General features: G+C 43.9%; 2 protein-coding genes across 2 annotated transcripts in view; both read left to right on the forward strand.

Moving 5' to 3' along the window:
* The window catches only part of LOC144481749 (uncharacterized), a 38,083-nt gene extending 36,861 nt beyond the window's left edge, over positions 1-1,222 (forward strand). Inside the window, exon 5 of the mRNA XM_078200898.1 lies at positions 1,016-1,222. Coding sequence (XP_078057024.1) covers positions 1,016-1,144 — 129 coding nt within the window. The 3' untranslated portion in view covers positions 1,145-1,222. The remainder of the gene's footprint in view (positions 1-1,015) is intronic.
* Positions 1,223-12,945: 11,723 nt separating this feature from the next.
* LOC144481610 (ceramide-1-phosphate transfer protein-like) overlaps positions 12,946-19,831 on the forward strand; it is a 28,345-nt gene continuing 21,459 nt past the window's right edge. The window contains exon 1 of the mRNA XM_078200748.1: positions 12,946-13,181. Within this exon, the coding sequence (XP_078056874.1) occupies positions 13,079-13,181 (103 nt within the window). The 5' untranslated portion in view covers positions 12,946-13,078. The remainder of the gene's footprint in view (positions 13,182-19,831) is intronic.

Here is a 19,831-nt window from a genome sequence, read left to right on the forward strand (position 1 = left end):
TAGCGATGAGGACCATCAGAGGATACAGCAGGATATAGATCAGTTGGAGACTTGGGTGGAGAGATGGCAGATGGAGTTTAATCCAGACAAATGTGAGGTAATGCATTTTGGTAGGTCTAATACAGATAGGAAATATACAGTAAATGGCAGAACCCTTAAGAGTATTGATAGGCAAAGGGATCTAGTACACAGGTACACAGGTTACTGAAAGGGGCAGTGCAGGTGGAGAAGGTAGTCAAGAAGGCATACGGCATGCTTGCCTTCATCAGCCAGGGCATTGAGTTTAAAAATTGGCAGGTCATGTTGCAGCTTTATAGAACTTTAGTTAGGCCGCACTTGGAATACAGTGTTCAATTCTGGTCGCCACACTATCAGAAGGATGTGGAGGCTTTGGAGAGGGTACAGAAAAGATTTACCAGGATGTTGCTTGGTATGGGGGGCATTAGCTATGAGGAGAGGTTGGAGAAAGTTGGTTTGTTCTCACTGGAACGACGGAGGTTGAGGGGGTGACCTGATAGAAGTCTACAAGATTATGAGAGGCATGGACAGAGTGGATAGTCAGAAGCTTTTTCCCAGGGTGGAAGAGTCAATTACTAGGGGGCACAGGTTTAAGGTGCGAGGGGCAAGGTTTAAAGGAGATGTACGAGGCAGATTTTTTATACAGAGAGTAGTGGGTGCCTGGAACTCATTGCCGGGGGAGGTAGTGGAAGCGGATACGGTAGTGACTTTTAAGGGGCATCTTGACAAATACATGAATAGGATGGGAATAGAGGGATATGGTCCCCGGAAGGGTAGGGGGTTTTAGTTCAGTCGGGCAGCATGGTCGGTGCAGGCTTGGAGGGCCGAAGGGCCTGTTCCTGTGCTGTAATTTTCTTTGTTCTTTGTGTGAAAATACGCAAGAGAGAGAGACTGTTTTAAAAATGAGATATGAGTGTTTGCATGGGAATACAGGGTTATCTCAACCGGGAACACGTGTTACAATTACTCAACATTTAAACAATTATCATTTCTGCAGAATCAGTGGTTAAACACAGGAAAAGTGCCACTACATGGTCGGGTGCAGTCACTGCATGCGAAGCCTTCGAACCCGTCAACAGCTGGTATCTCTGGAAAATCGAGCACCGATCGCAAGTCTTCAATATAAACAAAAGAATAAAAAGGCAGTTAAAGTGTACCAATAAACAGAGGTTCCATTTCTTATTAAATTTTAATTATTCTCTCACAGTTGTCCAATTCTTTGTTTTCTTGTGGCAGGGTTGACTGGGGTTGCCGTAGTGATGCTACTTATATATTGTAACATGTGACTGTTAATTTTATGCCTCAGTATATCACATATTTGCTTATTTCTTTCTCACAATATATTGATTCACTTTTAGGTTGATGTGGGACTCATGATGCTTAACAAATGGGAAATCTGCAAGTTTCTCATCCATTCCACACTTAATAAGCAGAATGAGGTTGGATCAGTGTCTGTTACTGTTAAACTCTTTAGATTGCTGGGAAATAACACAGATCAGGGTAACAAAATAATTAGCTCATACATCAGACAATGATGTTCAAGGGATGAATTAATAGAACTAATAGAAATAAATGAGCATGACTTGATAGCCATTATAGAAACATGGTTGCAAAGTGACCAAGGCTGGGATTGGAACATTCAAGGGTATTTTACATTTTGGAAGGAGAGGAAGAAAGAAAAAGGAGGTGGGGTAGGAAGAGGGGGTGGGGAAGGAAGAGGGGGTGGGGAAGGAAGAGGAGGTGGGGAGGAAGAGGGGAAGGAAAAGGAGGTGGGATAGGAAAAGAAAGTGGGATAGGAAAAGGAGGTGTGGTAGCTCTGGTAATCAAAGATGATATCAGTAAAATCGTGATAACGACCTTGATTCAGAATATGGAATCAGTTTGGGTGGAGATAAGAAATAACAAATGAAAAAAGTCACTGGTGGAAGTGATTTACAGGCTCTCTGACAGTAATTATACTCAAAAATGGTAGCTTGTAAGAAAGGGCAATTTTAATTTTCTAGGTTGGATGAATCAAGTTAGTAAAAGTAGTTTGAGGATGAATTCATACATTATATTCAGGGCAGATTATATCAGTGAGGCAATGGTGTAGTGGTATTGTCACTGGACTAGCAATCTAGAGACCCGGGGTAATTCTCTGGGGACCTGGGTTCAAATCTCACCACGGTAGATTGTGAAATTTGAATTCAGCAAGGAAAGTTCAGAATTAAAGTTCTGATGACAATGAAATGATTGTCAATTGTTGTAAAAAACCCATTTGGGGTTCATTAATATCAATGTGGGAAGGTAATCTGCCATCCTTACCTGCTGTAGCCTACATGTGACTCCAGATCCACAGCATAAACATCACGAGCTGATCGATACCTTATCCTCGAACACACAAAGGTGGATCTGGTCGGCCATTCAATAAGATCATGACAGATGTGATTATTTCAAATTCCACATTTCCATCTATCCCCCGATAACCTTTGATTTTCTTGTCTAACAAGAATCTATCTACCTCTGCCTTAGAAATACTCAATGTCCCCGCCTCTTCTGCCTTCTGAGGCAGAGTTCCAAAGTTGTACAACCCTGATCCTAACAGGCGAACCCTAATTTTAAAACCATGCCCAACTTCTGGACGCACCTACAAGTGTCCTTTCCATGTGGATGATCTTATATATTTCAATCAAATCATCCCTCACTCTTCCTGGAAACAAGTCCAATCTGTCCAACCTATCCATATAGGACAACCCGCTCATTCCAGGTATCAAACTAATAGACCCCTTCTGAACTGCCCCCGACACATTTACATCCTTCCTTAAATAAGGAGACCAAAGCTGCACACACTGTTCAAGATGCAGTCTCACCAACACCCTGTATAATTGAAGCATAATATCCTTATTTTTATGTTATATTCTCTGTTAATAAAGGATAGCTAGGGAGAATAGTGAATTGTGAAGATGATGCTGAGGGACTTCAGAGGGACATTGACAAGTTGGCCAAATGGACAGATACCTGGCAGATGAATTTCAATGCAGCGAACTGTGAGGTACTGCATTTTGGTAGAAGAACGATGGGGAGACAATATAGGCTCAATGGTACAACTTTGTGCAGAGGGAACTCGGGGTTCAAGTACATAATTCTCTAAAAGTGGTCAGGCAAGTTGAAACAGTTGAGAAGGGTTATAGGATCCTTGGATTTATAAATAGAGGCATAGAGTATAAAAGCAAGGATTGGTCAGGCCACATTTGGAGTATTGTGTTCAGTTCAGTTAGTTGCCACGGTGGCACAGTGGTTAGCACTGCTGCATCACAGCGCTCTGTGTGGTGTCTGCACATTCTCCCCGTGTCTGTGTGGGTTTCCTCCGGGTGCTTCAGTTTCCCCCCACAATCCAAAGGTATGTGGGTTAGGCGAATTGGCCATGCTAAATTGCCCCTTAGTGTCAGGGGGACTAGCTAGGGTAAATGGCATGGAATGCTGTCGGGATTGTTTCATTGAACAGTATGTTACAGAACCTACAAGAGAGCGAGCTATCTTGGATCTGGTTCTGTGCAATGAGACAGGTAGGATTAAGGATCTTCTTGTGAAGGATCCTCTTGGGATGAGTGATCATAATATGGTGGAATTTCTGATACAGATGGAGGGTGAGAAAGTAGGGTCCCAAACCAGTGTCCTCTGCTTGAACAGAGGGGAGTACGATAGGATGAGGGTGGAATTGGCTAATGTAGACTGGGCGAGCAGACTGGTAGGTAGGACAGCTGAGGAACAGTGGAGGATTTTTAAGGAGATTTTTTTAAGTACTCAGCAAAAATATATTCCGGTGATAAAGAAGGACTGTAAGAAAAAGGATAACCGGACGTGGATAACGAAGGAAATAAAGGAGGGTATTAAAATAAAATCAGATGCGTACAGAGTGGCCAAAAATAGTGGAGAATTAGTGGATTGGGAAAGCTTTAAAGAAAAACAAAGAACGACTAAGAAAGCGATTAAGAAAGGAAAGATAGATTATGAAACTAAACTAGCTCAAAATATAAAAAATGATAGTAAAAGTTTTTACAAGTATATAAAAAGGAATAGAGTGGCTAGAGTGAATGTTGGACCCTTGGAAGATGAGAGGGGGGATTTAATAGTGGAAAACGAGGAAATGGCTGAGACTTTAAATAAGTTCTTTGTGTCGGTCTTCACGGTGGAAGACACAAATAGTTTGCCGAATATTAGAGATCGAGAGTTGGTGGGAGGGGAGGTCCTTAATACAATTACTGTTACTAAGGAGGTGGTGCTTGGTAGACTAATAGGACTGAAGGTAGACAAGTCCCCGGGCCCGGATGGAATGCATCCCAGGGTACTGAAAGAAATGGCTGAGGTAATAGCAGATGCGTTAGTAGTAATTTATCAAAATTCGCTGGACTCTGGGGTAGTGCTGGCTGACTGGAAAACAGCTACTGTTACGCCGCTGTTTAAAAAAGGAAGTAGACAAAAGGTGGGTAACTACAGGCCGGTTAGCTTAACGTCCGTAGTTGGGAAGATGCTAGAGTCCATTATTAAAGAGGAAATAACAGAGCACCTGAATAAGAATGGTTCGATCAAGCAGACGCAGCATGGATTCATGAAGGGAAAGTCGTGTTTGACGAATCTACTGGACTTTTATGAAGATGTCACTCGTGCGGTTGACAGAGGGGAACCGGTGGATGTGGTGTTTTTAGATTTCCAGAAGGCGTTCGATAAGGTGCCTCACAAAAGGTTGCTGCAGAAGATTGGGGTACACGGAGTTAGGGGTAAGGTGTTGGCGTGGATTGGGGATTGGCTATCTAACAGGAAGCAGAGAGTTGGGATAAATGGGTGCTTTTCTGGTTGGCAGTTGGTGACCAGTGGCGTGCCGCAGGGATCGGTGCTGGGGCCTCAATTGTTTACCATTTACATAGATGATCTGGAGGAGGGGACTGAATGTAGGGTATTCAAGTTTGCTGATGACACGAAGGTGAGTGGGAAAGTGAATTGCGTGGAGGACGTGGAAAGTCTGCAGAGAGATTTGGATAGGCTGAGCGAGTGGGCGAGGATCTGGCAGATGGAATATAACGTTAGCAAATGTGAGGTTATCCACTTTGGAAGAAATAATAGTAAATTGGAATATTATTTAAATGGAGAAAAATTACATCGTGCGACTGTGCAGAGGGACCTGGGGGTCCTTGTGCACGAATCGCAAAAACTCAGTCTGCAGGTGCAGCAGGTGATCAAGAAGGCGAATGGAATGTTGGCCTTTATCGCGAGGGGGATAGAATATAAAAGCAGGGAGGTCTTGCTGCAACTGTACAAGGCACTGGTGAGGCCGCAACTGGAGTACTGTGTGCAGTTTTGGTCCCCTTATTTGCGAAAGGATATATTGGCCTTGGAGGGAGTGCAGAGAAGGTTCACCAGGTTGATACCGGAGATGAGGGGTGTAGCTTATGAGGAGAGATTAAACAGATTGGGTCTGTACTCGTTGGAGTTTAGAAGGATGAGGGGTGATCTTATAGAGACATATAAGATAATGAAGGGGCTGGATAGGGTAGAGGTGGAGAGATTCTTTCCACTTAGAAGGGAAACCAGAACTAGAGGGCACAGCCTCAAAATAAGGGGGGGCCGGTTCAGAACAGAGTTGAGGGGGAACTTCTTCTCTCAGAGGGTAGTGAATCTCTGGAATTCTCTGCCCATTGAAGTGGTGGAGGCTTCCTCGTTGAATATGTTTAAATCACGGGTAGATAGTTTTCTGATCGATAAGGGAATTAGGGGATATGGGGAGCAGGCGGGTAAGTGGAACTGATTCGCTTCAAATCAGCCATGATCTTGTTGAATGGCGGGGCAGGCTCGAAGGGCCAGATGGCCTACTCCTGCTCCTATTTCTTATGTTCTTATGTTCTTATAGGGATAGGGCTTGGGTGGGATTGTGTTCGGTGCATACGCGATGGGTTAAATGGCCTCCTTCTGCACTGTAGGGATTCTATGATTCTAGGCACCTTATTTAAGGAAGGATGTTAAAGCCCTGCAGAGAGTGTAAAGGAGATTCACTAGAATGATACCAGGAATGAGAAATTTTAGATACAAGGAAAGATTAGAGAAATTGGGCTTATTCTCCTTGGAGCAGAAAAGATGAAGAGGTGACATTATTGAGGTGTTGAAAATGATGAACAATTTTGACAAGATAAAGAAAGATATTCTGTTTCCACCATTTGGTGTGTCAGTGACAAGGGGTCATAATTTCAAGATGGTCAGCAAGAGAGTAGGAGTGAGATGAGAAAAAACTTCTTTGCTCAGAGAATTGTTGGGATCGGGAATGCGCTGCCTGGAAGAGTGGTGGAGGCGGATTCCATCGGAGGTTTCAAAAGAGAGCTGGATACACATTGGAAGATGAACATGGAGGGCTACGGAGATAGGGCTGGAGAATGGGACTAGCTGGGTAGCTCTTTCAGGAGCCGGTGCAAACACGATGGGCCAAATGGCCTCCTTCTGCACTCTAAAATTCTATGGTTCTATATATATCTATAACAATTGAACTAGCTTAGGGGTTAAAAAAGGGGGCAGCATGAACAAGTTGGGCCGAAGTGCCTGTTTCCATGCTGTAAACCTACATGACTCTAAGGCAAATGGTTGGCCTTCATTTCAAAGGGATTTGAATGGAGAAGTAAAGATGTCTTGCTGCGATTGTACAGAGCTTTGGTGAGAACCCACCTGCAGTATTGTGTACAACTTTTGCCTTCTTACCTAAGGAAGGATATGCTTGCCAGATATGAGTGCTTCAGAGTTTCCCCAGGCTGATACCAGGGATAGCAAAATTGTCTCACACTCATCACAACTCACAATTCCACCCAGTTTTGTGTCGTCAGCACATTTGGTTCCTTAACCCAGGTCATCTTTTTATATTGTGAACAGCTGAGGCTCAAGCACTGGTCACTGCAGCATCCCACTAGTCACTGCCTGCCACTCAGAAAAAGACCCTTTATCTCTATTTAAGTCAGTTTAAAAATAAATCAGCAGAGGAGACTAAGTTCCCTTTTGATAATATATCTTTTGCCATCAGTTTAAGCTGCAATAGAATAAGACAATAACAGCCTAGGGCATACATTCCATGAATAGGAACATAGGAAAAAGAAGAGAGAGTCGGGCATTTGGCTCATTGAGTTGCTCTGCTGTTCTAACAGATCATGGTTGATCATCTACCTCTATGCTGTTATTCCCCATTTTCCCATATCCCTCAATATCAATGGTATCCAGAAATCCAGCGATTTCGTCTTTAACTCAATGACTGAGCTCCCACACTCAGGGTGGAGAATTCCAAAGATTCACTACCCTCTGAATGAAGAAATTCCTCCCCATCTCTCGTTATTCTGAAACTGTCTCCTGGTTCTAGACTTAACATTCAGGGGGAAATCTACCATCATGTCTTATAGGAATTTTATAAGTTTAATTGAGATCATCTCTCATTCTCGAAACTCTAGAAAATACAGTCCCAGTTTCCTCAATCTGTCCCCATGAAACAATTTTGCTAACCCTGGTAAGAGCCTGGGGAAACTCTGAAGCACTCATATCTGGCAAGCATATCCTTCCTTAGGTAAGAAGACAACAGTTGTACACAATACTGCAGGTGGGTTCTCACCAAAGCTCTGTACAATCGCAGCAAGACATCTTTATTTCGCCATTCAAATCCCTTTGAAATGAAGGCCAACCATTTGCCTTAGAGTCATGTAGGTTTACAGCATGGAAACAGGCACTTCGGCCCAACTTGTTCATGCTGCCCCTTTTTAAAAGCCCCTAAGCTAGTTCCAATTGCTCGCATTCGGCCCATATCCCTCTGTATCCATCATACCCATGTAATTGTCTAAATGCTTTTTAAAAGACAAACCTGTACCCGCTTCTACTACTACCTCTGGCAGCTTGTTCCAGACACTCACTACCCTCTGTGTAAAAAAAATGCCCCTCTGGACCCTTTTGGTATCTCTCCCCTCTCACCTTAAACTTATGCCTTCTAGTTTTAGACTCCCCTACCTTTGGGAAAAGATATTGACTATCTAGCTGATCTATGCCCCTCATTATTTTATAGCCCTCTATAAGATCACCCCTAAGTCTCCTACTCTCCAGATAAAAAAGTCTCAGTCTATCCATCCTCTCCTTATAACTCAAACCATTAAGACCCGGTAGCATCCTAGTCAATCTTTTCTGCACTCTTTCTAGTTTAATAATATCCTTTCTATAATAGAACTGTACACAGTATTCCAAGGTGGCCGTACCAATGTCTTGTACAACTTCAACAAGACATCCCAACTCCTGTACTCAATGTTCTGACCAATGAAACCAAGCATGCTGAATGCCTTCTTCACCACTCTGTCCACCTGTGACTCCACTTTCAAGGAGCTATGAACATGTACCCTAGATCTCTTTGTTCTATAACTCTCTCCAACACCGTACCATTAACTGAGTAAGTCCTGCCGTGGTTCGATTTACCAAAATGCATCACCTCACATTTATCTAAATTAAACTCCATCTGCCATTCATCAGCCCACTGGCCCAATTGATCAAGATCCCGTTGCAATCTTAGATAACCTTCTTCATTGTGCACTATGCCACCAATCTTGGTGTCATCTGTAAACTTACTAACCATGCCCACTAAATTCTCATCCAAATTATTAATATAAATGACAAATAATAGTGGACGCAGCACCGATTCCTGAGGCACACCACTGGTCACAGGCCTCCAGTTTGAAAAACAACCCTCAAAAACCACCCTCTGTCTTCTGTCAAGAAGCCAATTTTGTATCTATTTGGCTACCTCACCCTGGATCCTGTGAGATTTAACCTTATGCAACAACCTACCATGCGGTACCTTGTCAAAGGCCTTGCTAAAGTCCATGTCGACAACATCAACTGCACTGCCCTCATCCACCTTCTTGGTTACTCTTTCAAAAAACTCAAATTTGTGAGACATGATTTTCCACTCTCAAAGCCATGCTGACTGTCCCTAATCAGTCCTTGCGTCTCTAAATGCCTGTAGATCCTGTCTCTCAAATACCTTCACACAACTTCCCACTACAGATGTGAGGCTCATTGGCCTGCAGTTCCCTGGCTTTTCCCTGCAGTTCCCTGGCTTTTCCCTGCAGCTCTTCTTAAACAAATGCACAACATTTGGCGTCCTCCAATCTTCAGGCACCTCACCTGTGACTATCGATGATTCAAATATCTCGGCTAGGGGATCCGCAATTTCCTCCCTAGCCTCCCACAGTGTCCTGGGATACACTTCATCAGGTCCCGGGGATTTATCTACCTTGATGCGCTTTAAGACTTCCAGCACCTCCTTCTCTGTTATATGTACACTCCTCAAGACATCACTATTTATTTCCCCAAGTTCCCTAACATCCATGCTTTTCTCAACAGTAAATACTGATGAGAAATATTCATTTAGGATCTCACCCATCTCTTGTGGATCCGAACTTAGATGACCTTGTTGATGCTTAAGAGGTCCTACTCTCTCTCTAGTTATTCTTTTGCCCTTTATATTTGTAGAAGTTCTTTGGATTCTCCTTTGCCTTATCTGCCAAAACAATCTTGTGTCCCCTTTTTGCCCTCTTGATTTCTCTCTTAACTCTACTCCTACACCCTCTATATTCTTCAAGGGATCCACTTGATCCCAGCTGCCTATGCATGTCATGTGCCTCCTTCTTCTTCTTGACCAGGGCCTCAATATCCCGAGGCATCCAGGGTTCCCTACTTCTACCAGACTTGCCCTTCACTCTGAGGAATGTGTTTACCCTGAACCCTGGTTAATACACTTTTGAAAGCCTCCCACTTACCAGACGTCCCTTTGCCTTCCCACAGACTCCCCCAATTAACTGTTGAAAGTTCCTGCCTGATACCATCAAAATTGGCCTTGCCCCAATTTAGAATTTTAACTTTTGCACCAGACCTATCATGCTCCATAGCTATCTTAAAACCAATAGAATTATGGTCACTGGTCCCAAAGTGATCCCTCACTAACACTTCTGGCACCTGCCCTTCCTTATTTCCCAAGAGGAGGTCAAGTTTGGCCCTCTCTCTAGTCGGACCATCCACATACTGAATGAGAAATTCCTCCTTAATACACTCAACAAATTTCTCTCCATCCAAGCGTCTAATACTAATCCTGTCCCAGTCAATGTTGGGAAAGTTAAAATCCCCTACTATTACCATTATTTTTCTTAGAGCTATATATTTGCTCCTCAATTTCCCACCAACTATTTGGGGTCCAATAGTACAGCTTTCCTAATTACTTGCTGCATTGGTAAATTTTAAGTGACTCATGAACAACATCACATAGGTCTCTTTGGATATCAATGTTTAGAAGTTCTCACCATTTAAGAAATACTCTGTCTTTGCGTGTTTCTATCCAAATGGATAACTTTACACTTATTCACACTTTACAATTTACATCAATAACTCAGATGAGTTACTAAATTTGTAGATGACACAAAGATACTTGGGAGAGTCCGTTGTGAATGTTGCACTCAAGACGTGAAGGAAAATAAATATTTGTCAGCTGGACTACTTTATAAAGACTTTCTTTGTACTTTTCCAGATGGAAGTTGCTGAACTGACAAGCTGTCTCCAGCAATTTCAAAGTGATTTCATGGAAGTCTCTGTCTGGAATGACAGAAGGAACATTTCAATTGACTTCTGGTTTTTGATTTGGGATACATGTAAAACCCCAATTTGTATTTTATTCTTGTTATGCCCTGAAGCCTTTTCCTTTTCTTCCATTTATTGTGCGAGTGCAAAAGGGGCGAACGTTACGAAATCCCCCTTCCGTGAGTGTGTGTGTAAAAATAAACCAACTCTTTTTATTTAATCTTATCTCAAGTTTGCTGTGCAAGTTATTATTAGAGGATTGGGACATTCAAAATGTATGTTTTCTTCATGCCCGTGACACGAAGAGGACACAAGGAGCTTGGATTTGGTTATTGATAGGTTGAGTGAATGGGCAAAAATATGGCAGAGTATAACCTAGGAAAATGTGAAATGTTTCACTTTGACATGAAGAATAAAAAGGCAGCGTAGTACTTAAACAGAGAACAACTGCAGAATTCTGAGGGACCCATTTGTTGTAGTCCATAGATCACAAAACTTTAGCATGCAGGTCAAAGGTAAAGTTGGCACAGTCCCAGATGACCATAGGCTGTTCTCCCAAGGGGATAGCTGACTGGTGGTGATTTAACCTGAGGATCGCCACATTACAAATGAGGGGCAGGGGCACGGTTGAGAGGGCAGGTCTTCATGAATAACCTCAGCCGGTACAGGAATTGAACCTGCCTTGTGGGCATCACTCTGAATCTGAACTGCAGATTTGGACTCCAAGTTATTGCCATCAAAGTCTGTCTAAACTCCTGGATGAGTACATGGGACTTAATAGGATGGAGGGTTATAGGTAGGTCTAGAAGGTAGGGATATGTTCGGCACAACTTGTGGGGCCGAAGGGCCTGTTTTGTGTTGTAGTTTTTCTATGTTTCTAAAGTCTTAGTAGGATTGTTGAGGAGCCTTAAGGATCCATCAGATGTCACCTTCAGGGTAGCAGGGTAAAGGAAGGCAACTGCATTCAGATAGCTTTAAGAGACTTTTAGTTTCATTGAAACTTCTGTGAGCAAAGATATGAAGACGTGTGATTACCGGCCTAGGAGTCAGGCCTCGAAAACAGGATATGACATGCCCCTTCAAGGTTAATACACCAACTTTCGTGTTGAGATTAAGAAAGTGTGGTAGCCAGTGCTCAAAATATTTAGCTCGGAGCTCGCCCTCAGCTCCTTCACAAGGACACTTGTCCTCCAGTCCCAGTTTTCCAGATTGATCAGGATATTGACACACCATGTAGGTGAATTTCCAAGGATTGAAAGCAGGCCTAAACTGAGGAAACTGCATTCTTGACAGGATTCTTTCCTTCACTCCATCAATCTTCGTAATGGTCCTCTGCAGTTCAGCAATATGAGTGCTGAAATAGAGTGCCGTGTTTATTGTCTATAACCTTAATTACATTGGCAGCCACCATCTACAACACCTACAAAGTCACCAGGTGCAGAACCCACTCACTGACCAAATGACCATATTGGGGTCTTGACTGGAACACGGCTGATTCCAACTGCTTCTTCCCATCCAGGATTTTCATTACTCAGCATCACCAAAACTTAACCAGGAATCTTCCTGGGACAGAGTACAGAGTATTCACTCCAACATTAGGTACTTATGGACTGTGCTGCTCCAGTACTTTTCACTGTATGCCAATACATGTGACAATAAGAAATCAAATCGCAAATCTCTGTTGACTGCAATGGGATGGAAAATCCCACTGGTGTGAATGGCCGCAACGTTCTGGCCTTTAACTATTTTAGTTAACGACATCCCTTGGATTTCTCTTTCTCATTGGAATGGGTCTATTCTGTTTATTCTGAAATATCCCTTTAAATATTTGCCACTGAATTGTTTTTATTCATTTGTGGGACAGGGACATCGCTGGCTGGCCAGCATTTATTGCCCATCCCTAGTTGCCCGAGGGTAAGGACATTAGTGAACCAGGTGGGTTTTTCCCGACAATCGTTTCATGGTCATCACTAGATTCTTAATTCCAGGTTTTAAAAAAAATTGAATACCTGCTGATCTATCATTTAAGTTTCAAGTCCAATATGAAGGTTTTCTAAAAGTGTTTAGTTCAGATGTGTCCATCTACAATATTTGCTTTTATTAAAGTAAGGATTATATTGGTTTATTTACATAAAAAACAGCAGCCTCTAATACCGAGTAACACTGTCTATCTGCAGTGGGGTTCTGGACAGAATTAACTGTAAGTATTTAATACTACAGACACACATTTCCCTTTTAAAATTAGAGTGTGAGCGCTCAGAGAGAAATTGTACTTTGGAACCTTTTTGTTTGCAGTGACATGTCCAGCACTGATTAAACAAGATGAAACAAAGGCTTCAGTCGGAACGCTGTCAATGAGAACTTTGTTCACAACCAGTGAGAAAGATGGAACACGGCCTGACAGTGCATTAACTCTGCAAACCTGATATCTTCGAGAAATCTCCACACAATGAACACAGAGGGATTGATGTGCAGTAGAGGAAGGACCCTCAGGTTCCTGCCATTTGTAGTAGGCCTCCTCCTGCTGATCTATTTAACAAGCTTTAACCTCCGTAAGTAGAAAGATGATCAAAGTCTATGTTAAATGTCACCTGTTTAATTTCCATGTTCCACTCAACTCCGTGTTGGTGAGGGGCACAGTTAAAAGCAGAAAAGCAATACTGATTTGACTGGTTAATGAAATGTTTGGTGACCCCCAGCCCTGATATTCCGGATTAGTGTATCAAATCACAGGGTGATGCCCTCCACAATAACATCACTGGGAATGTATCTGGATGTGGAGATGCCAGCGTTGGAATGTGTCTGGAAGCAGGGGAATAAGACAGGACTGTAGGAGTAATTAAAATGTGTAAATTAAATTAAACACGTTTTCCAGTCAAACAATAATCGGTTGAATTTAGGACGAGGATTAATCAGTCAGTCAGCTAGCTTTAGTGATAGGGTTAGAAATAGAGTTCTCAATAGTGTTTGAGGTATTAGAGCTAGGATTTGTGATAGAGCTAGAGTTAGATCTAGTGATCAAATTAACAGCATTCCGGTTAAGTGTTAAGACTGAGACAGATAATTTCCTATCTCCTTCTTGGGGTTGCTGGGGAGTGGGGGTGGGCGGTGAGGGGTAAGGGGGGATGTGAGGGGGACGGGCGAGGGGAGGGGAGATGTGAGGGGGACGGGAGCGAGGGGGGTTCCATTGGAGAATCCAAAAGGAAGCACTGATCCAGCACATCCAGTGATTCAGGGGAAGGAACTCGCTCTTCTGCTGTTGATTTTTCTGTTTTCCACTCAGTATCCTTAAATTTCTGCCACACACAATCGAAATGTATGTTAAAGAGTCAGATAACAAGTAGAGTTTGTGGCCCTCAGCAGTTTTGAAATACTGTATCCACATTTGCTTTCAATGGGGTTTGAATCATGGGCAGAATTTCAGTTATTACCAAATGCTTTTCCGGAGAACTCCTATCATTATGTTTACTTGAAAGAGAAGCATTTGATTGATTCCCAGAATGAAGTAACAGCATGCTACCTGCCCTGCCTGCTATCATGCTGCACATTACCCGTCGATACAAACATTTCATTTTATTTGTTGGAAACAGTCAGTTGTGACAAGAGAAAACATATTCTTCAGTCCACTGTTACAGCAAACACTGGTCGATGTCTTGTTAGTTAAAGCATGCAACCTAAACATTTTCGAATGGGAATGTCACTGAACTAGTAAATGGTTAGCACTAAGATCAAAGCAAAATACTGCGGATGCTGGAATCTGAAACAAAAACAGAAAATGCTGGAAAATCCCAGCAGGTCTGACAGCATCTGAGGAGAGAGAATAGAGCCAACGTTCCGAGTCTGGATGACCCTTCGTCAGAGCAGGTTAACACCGCTGCCTCACAGCGCCAGGGACCCAGGTTCGATTCCGGCCTTTGTTGACTGCCCATGTGGAGTTTGTACTTTCTCCCCGCGTCTGTGTGGGTTTACTCTGGGTGCTCTAGTTTCCTCTCACAATCCAAAGATGTGCGGGTTCGATGTTTTAGCCATGCTAAATTATCCCTTAGTATCCAAAGAGGTGCAAGTTAGGGGATTAGAGGGGTAAGTGATGCGCGATTAAATCACTCGGGAGGCTGGATCGTACCCGGGAAATAAAGGCTTTTATTAGTAACAAGAATGGAGCATACTGCTTAACAATACAATCCCAGACTAAAGGGTCATCAGGGAGTGCAGTGACCTTTATACTCCTACAGGTAGGCGGAGCCAACCGGAGTGTACCACAGAACAATACCAACAGGTAGAACACCCCACCCCTAACCCCAACAGTGACAACAGTAACATATGTACAAGTACCCATAGTGCTAACAATCTATGGTTCAGTACCCATAGTGGTAACCATCTATGGTTCACCACAATAAGTGGGATTATGGGGATAGGGCGATTGGTATGTGTTATGGTTCAGGAGAGAAACTCCAAATGAAGCCCACCTCAATCATAAGTTTTGCATCTGGAATTTGACTAGGAAAAGCATAAGATGTTTTACTTCAGGTATGATTCAAAAGACCCACTAGGGAGCTTTTATCAAACAAAGTTTAAGAATACAGTAAGAAAGTTAGCAACAACATTTATGCTTGGCTAAAGGACTGGTTGCTTGGCTAAAGGACTGGTCCAGGAGGGAGGGCTTCATAAGCTTCACATGGGGGGTAAATTTGCTAAGGCCATGCAGGGAGGTTTAAACTGATTCGGGGGGGGGGGAGGGATCCTGAGTAGTGGGGCTGAAAGTGAGGGATGCATGGATGGGGACTGCAATGCACGGCATTGCAGAGGTGGGGTGGAGCAGGGTTTGAAATGTGTATACTTCAATGCCAGGAGTATTCGCAATAAAGTGGGTGAACTTGCAGCGTGGATCAGTACCTGGGACTTCGATGTTGTGGCTATTTCAGAGACATGGATAGAGCAGGGGCAGGAATGGATGCTGCAGGTCCCGGGGTTCAAATGTTTTAGTCGAAGTAGGGAAGGAGGTAGAAGAGGGGGAGGGGTAGCATTATTGGTCAGAGATTGTATCACAGTGTCAGAGAGGAGGTTTGATGAGGACTTATCTGTTGAGGTAGTATGGGCGGAGATTAGAAATAGGAGAGGAGAGGTCACCCTGTTGGGAGTCTTTTATAGACCTCCTAAAAGTTCTAGAGAGGTTGAGGAAAGGATTGCGGAGTCAATCCTGCTTAGGAGTGAAAGTAATAGGGCAATTGTTATGGGGGATTTTAACTTGACTAATATTGACTGGAATTGTTATAGCTCTAGCTCGTTAGAGGGGTCAGTTTTTGTTCAAAGCGTGCAGGAAGGTTTTTTGACTCAGTATGTAGACAGGCCAACTAGAGGTGTGGCTATATTGGATCTGGTGCTGGGAAATGAGCCAGACCAGGTGCTAGACTTGGAAGTTGGTGTGCATTTTGGTGATAGTGACCACAATTCGGTTACGTTCACCTTAGTGATGGAAAGGGATAGGCATGAACCTCGGGCCAGTGGTTTTAGCTGGGGGAAGGGTAATTATGAGGCTATTAGGAGAGAATTAGGAAACATAGGTTGGACTAGGAGATTACAGGGACTGGGAACGTCCGACATGTGGAGTTTTTTCAAGGAGCAGCTACTGCGAGTCTGTGATAGGTATGTCCCTGTCAGGCAAGGAGGAATTGGTAGGGCTAGGGAACCGTGGTGCACCAAAAAAGTTTCTTTGTTGGTTAAAAAGAAAAAGGAGGCTTATGTTCGGATGAGACGTGAGCACTCGGGTAGTGCACTAGAAAGCTTTAGATTGGCTAAGAGGGAGTTGAAGAGCGAGCTTAGAAGGGCTCAAAGGGGACATGAGAAGACTTTGGCGGATAGGGTTAAAGAGAATCCTAAGGCGTTCTATAGGTATGTCAAGAACAGAAGGTTGGTTAGGGCAAGTTTAGGGCCAGTTATAGATGGCAGAGGGAAGTTATGTGTGGAACCGGAGGAGATTGGTGAAGCATTGAACCAATATTTCTCTTCGGTGTTCACGCAAGGGGACATGAATATAGCTGAGGAGGACACTGGGTTGCAGGGGAGTAGAATAGACAGTATTACAGTTGATAAGGAGGATGTGCAGGATATTCTGGAGGGTCTGAAAATAGATAAATCCCCTGGTCCGGATGGGATTTATCCAAGGATTCTCTGGGAGGCAAGAGAAGTGATTGCAGAGCCTCTGGCTCTGATCTTCAGGTCGTCGTTGGCCTCTGGTATAGTATCAGAAGATTGGAGGTTAGCGAATGTTTTCCCATTGTTTAAGAAGGGGAACAGAGACTTCCCCGGGAATTATAGACCGGTGAGTCTCACTTCTGTTGTCGGCAAGATGTTGGAAAAAATTATAAGGGATAGGATTTATAGTTATTTGGAGAGTAATGAATTGATAGGTGATAGTCAGCATGGTTTTGTGGCAGGTAGGTCGTGCCTTACTAACCTTATTGAGTTTTTTGAGAAAGTGACCAAGGAGGTGGATGGGGGCAAGGCAGTGGACGTGGTATATATGGATTTTAGTAAGGCGTTTGATAAGGTTCACCATGGTAGGCTTCTGCAGAAAATGCAGATGTATGGGATTGGGGGTGATCTAGGAAATTGGATCAGGAATTGGCTAGCGGATAGGAAACAGAGGGTGGTGGTTGATAGTAAATATTCATCATGGAGTGCGGTTACAAGTGGTGTACCTCAGGGATCTGTTTTGGGGCCACTGCTGTTTGTAATATTTATTAATGATCTGGATGAGGGTATAGTTGGGTGGATTAGCAAATTTGCTGATGACACCAAAGTCGGTGGTGTGGTAGACAGTGAGGAAGGGTGTCGTAGTTTGCAGGAAGACTTAGACAGGTTGCAAAGTTGGGCCGAGAGGTGGCGGATGGAGTTTAATGCGGAGAAGTGTGAGGTAATTCACTTTGGTAGGAATAACAGATGTGTTGAGTATAGGGCTAACGGGAGGACTTTGAATAGTGTGGAGGAGCAGAGGGATCTAGGTGTATGTGTGCATAGATCCCTGAAAGTTGGGAATCAAGTAGATAAGGTTGTTAAGAAGGCATATGGCGTCTTGGCGTTTATTGGTAGGGGGATTGAATTTAGGAGTCGTAGCGTTATGTTGCAACTGTACACAACTCTGGTGCGGCCGCACTTGGAGTACTGTGTGCAGTTCTGGTCCCCACATTACAGGAAGGATGTGGAGGCTTTGGAGAGGGTGCAGAGGAGGTTTACCAGGATGTTGCCTGGTATGGAGGGGAGATCCTATGAGGAGAGGCTGAGGGATTTGGGATTGTTTTCGCTGGAAAGGCGGCGGCTAAGAGGGGATCTTATTGAAACATATAAGATGATTAGAGGTTTAGATAGGGTGGATAGTGATAGCCTTTTTCCTCTGATGGAGAAATCCAGCACGAGGGGGCATGGCTTTAAATTGAGGGGGGGTAGTTATAGAACCGATGTCAGGGGTAGGTTCTTTACCCAGAGGGTGGTGAGGGATTGGAATGCCCTGCCAGCATCAGTAGTAAATGCGCCTAGTTTGGGGGCGTTTAAGAGATCCGTAGATAGGTTCATGGACGAAAAGAAATTGGTTTAGGTTGGAGGGTCACAGTTTTTTTTTAACTGGTCGGTGCAACATCGTGGGCCGAAGGGCCTGTTCTGCGCTGTAATGTTCTATGTTCTATGTTCTATGTTCTATATTCCTGGATCACTGGGAAGTTTTCAAGAGAGGAGGGCACCTGTACAAGGACGGGTCACAACTAAATTGGAAGGGCACGAATATCCTGGCTGGGAGTTTTGCTAGTGCAGTTCGGGGGGGTTTAAAATAATATGGCAGGGGGGGGGGTGGGGATCAAAAAATTATGTCTACAAGTGTAGAGGCTGGGGACGAGCTTGGGGCCAGGACAAGGCTGGCAAAGAAGACGAGCACTCTGGGAAAGGATGACCTCACTGGGCCTGGAGGTCTGGAGTGCATCTACTTCAATGCAAGGAGCGTAGCAGGTAAGACAGACGAACGTAGGGCCATAATGCTTACGAGGAATTTGGATGTGGTTGCAGTGACAGACTTGGTTGAAAGAGGGACAGGACTGGCAACTGAACATTCCGGGGTACAAGTGTTTTAGGCGAGACAGAGGAGGGGCCAAAAGAGGTGGGGGAGTAGCAGTATTAGTTAGAGAGCATATTACAGCGGTGCAGAGGGAGGACAATTCAGAGGGGTCGTGTAACGAGTCACTGTGGATGGAGCACAGAAACAGGAAGGGCACAGTCACTATGTTGGGGGTATACTACAGGCCCCCCAACAGCCCAAGGGAAGTGGAAGAACGGATATGTCAGGAGATAATGGATAGGTGCAGGAAAAATAGGGTTGTTGTAGTGGGAGACTTCAATTTCCCTGGTATAGACTGGAAATCGCGTAGGGCTGGGAGTCTGAATGGGGAGGCATTTGTAAAATGCGTACAGGAAGGTTCTTTGGAACAATATGTAGATAGCCCAACTAGAGAGGGGGCTATACTGCACCTGGTACTGGGGAATGAGCCCGGTCAGGTCTGCAAAGTTTCGGTAGGGGAACATGTGGCAAATAGTGACCACAATTCTGTTAGCTTTAGGATAGTGATGGAAAAGGATGAGTGGTGTCCCAAGGGTTAGGTGTTGGATTGGGGGAAGGCTAACTTTAGTGGGATTAGGCAGAATTTGGCAGCTGTTGATTGGGAGAGGCTGTTTGAGGGTAAATCCACATCTGGCATGTGGGAGTCTTTTAAGGAACAGTTGTTAGGGCTGCAGGATAGGCATGTGCCTGTAAAGAAGGATAGGAAGGGTAGGATTCGAGAACCGTGGATAACCAGGGAAATTGAGCGATTGGTCATAAAGAAAAGAGAGGCGTACGTTAGGTCCAGGCAGCTAAAAACGGAGTGAGCTCTGGAGGAATACAAAGAAAGTAGGAAAGAACTCAAACGAGGAATGAGAAGGGCAAAAAGGGTCACAAAATGTCCTTGGCAGACAGGATTAAGGAGAATCCCAAGGCATTTTATTCATACATTAGGAACAAAAGGGTTGTCAGGGAAAAAAAAAAAAATCGGACCTCTCAGGGACAAAAGTGGGGAATTATGCTTTGAGCCCAAAGTAGTAGGGGAGATCCTAAATGTATACTTTGCGTCGGTATTCACAAAGGAGAGGGATGTGTTGACTGGGAGTGTCTCGGAGGGGAGTG

This window comes from Mustelus asterias, chromosome 31 (genome assembly GCF_964213995.1).
Source record: "Mustelus asterias chromosome 31, sMusAst1.hap1.1, whole genome shotgun sequence".
Lineage (NCBI taxonomy): Eukaryota > Metazoa > Chordata > Chondrichthyes > Carcharhiniformes > Triakidae > Mustelus > Mustelus asterias.